This window comes from Peromyscus eremicus, chromosome 7 (assembly GCF_949786415.1).
Source record: "Peromyscus eremicus chromosome 7, PerEre_H2_v1, whole genome shotgun sequence".
In the NCBI taxonomy this organism is placed as follows: domain Eukaryota; kingdom Metazoa; phylum Chordata; class Mammalia; order Rodentia; family Cricetidae; genus Peromyscus; species Peromyscus eremicus.
Window position 1 is genome coordinate 15,973,875 of NC_081422.1, and position 1,902 is coordinate 15,975,776.

Here is a 1,902-nt window from a genome sequence, read left to right on the forward strand (position 1 = left end):
GTTATGACCCCTCTGGGGATTTGATATCAGATAGCCTCCATATCAGATATTTACATTAAAATTCATAACAGCAGCAAAATTACATTTATGATGTAGCAATGAAATAATTTTATGGTTGGAGGTCACCACAATATAAAGAACTGTATTAAAAGTTAATAGCATTATGAAAATTGAGAAACACTGGAATAGAGAATAAATTCATATTTTATTATTATTTTAGCGCTATTAAAAATGGGTAAATAAGTATTTTAAAGATGCTAATGAAATATATTTTAGTATTATAATATAAATATAATTAAAAAGTAAACAAGCTTATGGCCACAAGTTAAGAAGGAATTCATAGAGGTTCCTCAGCGCAAAGCAAAAGAAATTTCTCCTACATTTAACAAAAGATTAAAATATTATGAGCATTTAATAGTTAAATGAACTAAGTCTTGGAAAAGGTGAGTGGAAGGAAACATCAGGAGTGAAAAACATCTGTAAAAGTATGAAGTGATTTCTTCCTGGGGTCCACCTGGATGTTTGCTGAACTTTTGCTTCCTTATAAAGGAGAGAAGCCTCTGGCATGGAAGGAGAAAACCACACAGATGTATCACAATTCCTCCTGCTTGGACTCTCTGATGATCCACAAGTGCAGTTCCTCCTATTTGGGATGTTCTTATTCATGTATCTGGTCACAGTGCTTGGGAACTTGCTCATCATCCTGGCTGCCAGCTCTGATTCTCACCTCCACACCCCCATGTACTTCTTCCTCTGTAACCTGTCTTTTGTGGACATCTGTTTTACCTCTACCACTGTCCCAAAGATGCTGGTGAACATTCAGGCACAGAGCAAAGACATATCCTACTTACAGTGTCTCATTCAGGCATATTTCTTTATGGTTTTTGCTGGAATGGATAACCTCCTTATAAGTATAATGGCATTTGACCGCTTTGTAGCCATTTGTCACCCCCTAAATTACACAATCATTATGAACTCTAAATTCTGCAGCATCCTAGTTCTGATTTCATGGATTATAGATTTTATAGTCCCCTTGGTTCATGTTCTACTAATAAAGCGATTAGCCTTCTCCAGAGTCACTGAAATACCTCATTTCTTCTGTGAGATAACTCAGATCCTTAAGGTAGCCAGCTCTGATACTTTCATCAATAACATCACTGTGTATGTGGCTACTGCCTTGATAGGTGTGTTTCCAGCCTCTGGCATCTTCTTCTCTTACTTTCAAATTATCTCCTCTTTGTTGAAAATGTCCTCCATTGCAAGCAAATTTAAAGCCTTTTCCACCTGTGGATCTCACCTCTGTGTGGTCTGCTTGTTCTATGGAACAACACTTGGTGTTTACCTCAGTTCTGCTGTGACCCACTCTTCCCATGGTAGCACTGTAGCCTCAGTGATGTACACTGTGGTCACCCCCATGCTCAACCCCTTCATCTACAGTCTGAGAAACAAGGATGTGAAGAGGGCTCTGAGAAGACTCATCAAAGCAGGCTCTCCTTGATGGATCAATGCCCAAACAACTAAGTGGATATTGCAGCTACTTAGATAAATGCTATGGATTTCAATACAATGCTCATCAATGAGATGTTGCCTGCATGATTTTCTGTTAAAAGAGCACGATTAAAAAAAAATTTTAAAAGAGCATGATTAGTTTGTTTGTGTACATTTATATATTTTCCCCTTAAGTCACTGCTATAGACATTTCTCCTGAAATGGTAAATCATAAATATTTGCATTTTGGTCACTTTTGTTGGGTTTCCTTGTTTCTGAGATTCAAATATACTTAAAACAATTACACATTCCTTCCCCTTTGTCCAAAACCTCCTATATACTCCTTCTTGTTCTCTTCCAATTTTAAAGACTCTTCCACATTAGTTGTTGTTACATACACATATGTACACATAT

The 1,902-nt window shown here is 37.0% G+C and overlaps 1 protein-coding gene across 1 annotated transcript; it reads left to right on the plus strand.

The window, feature by feature from the left end:
- Window positions 1-565: 565 nt before the first annotated feature.
- LOC131914101 (olfactory receptor 7D4-like) lies at window positions 566-1,498 on the plus strand. Its single transcript, XM_059266695.1, has one exon. It carries the CDS (start codon window positions 566-568, stop codon window positions 1,496-1,498), a length of 933 nt encoding a protein of 310 aa, XP_059122678.1.
- Window positions 1,499-1,902: the final 404 nt, after the last annotated feature.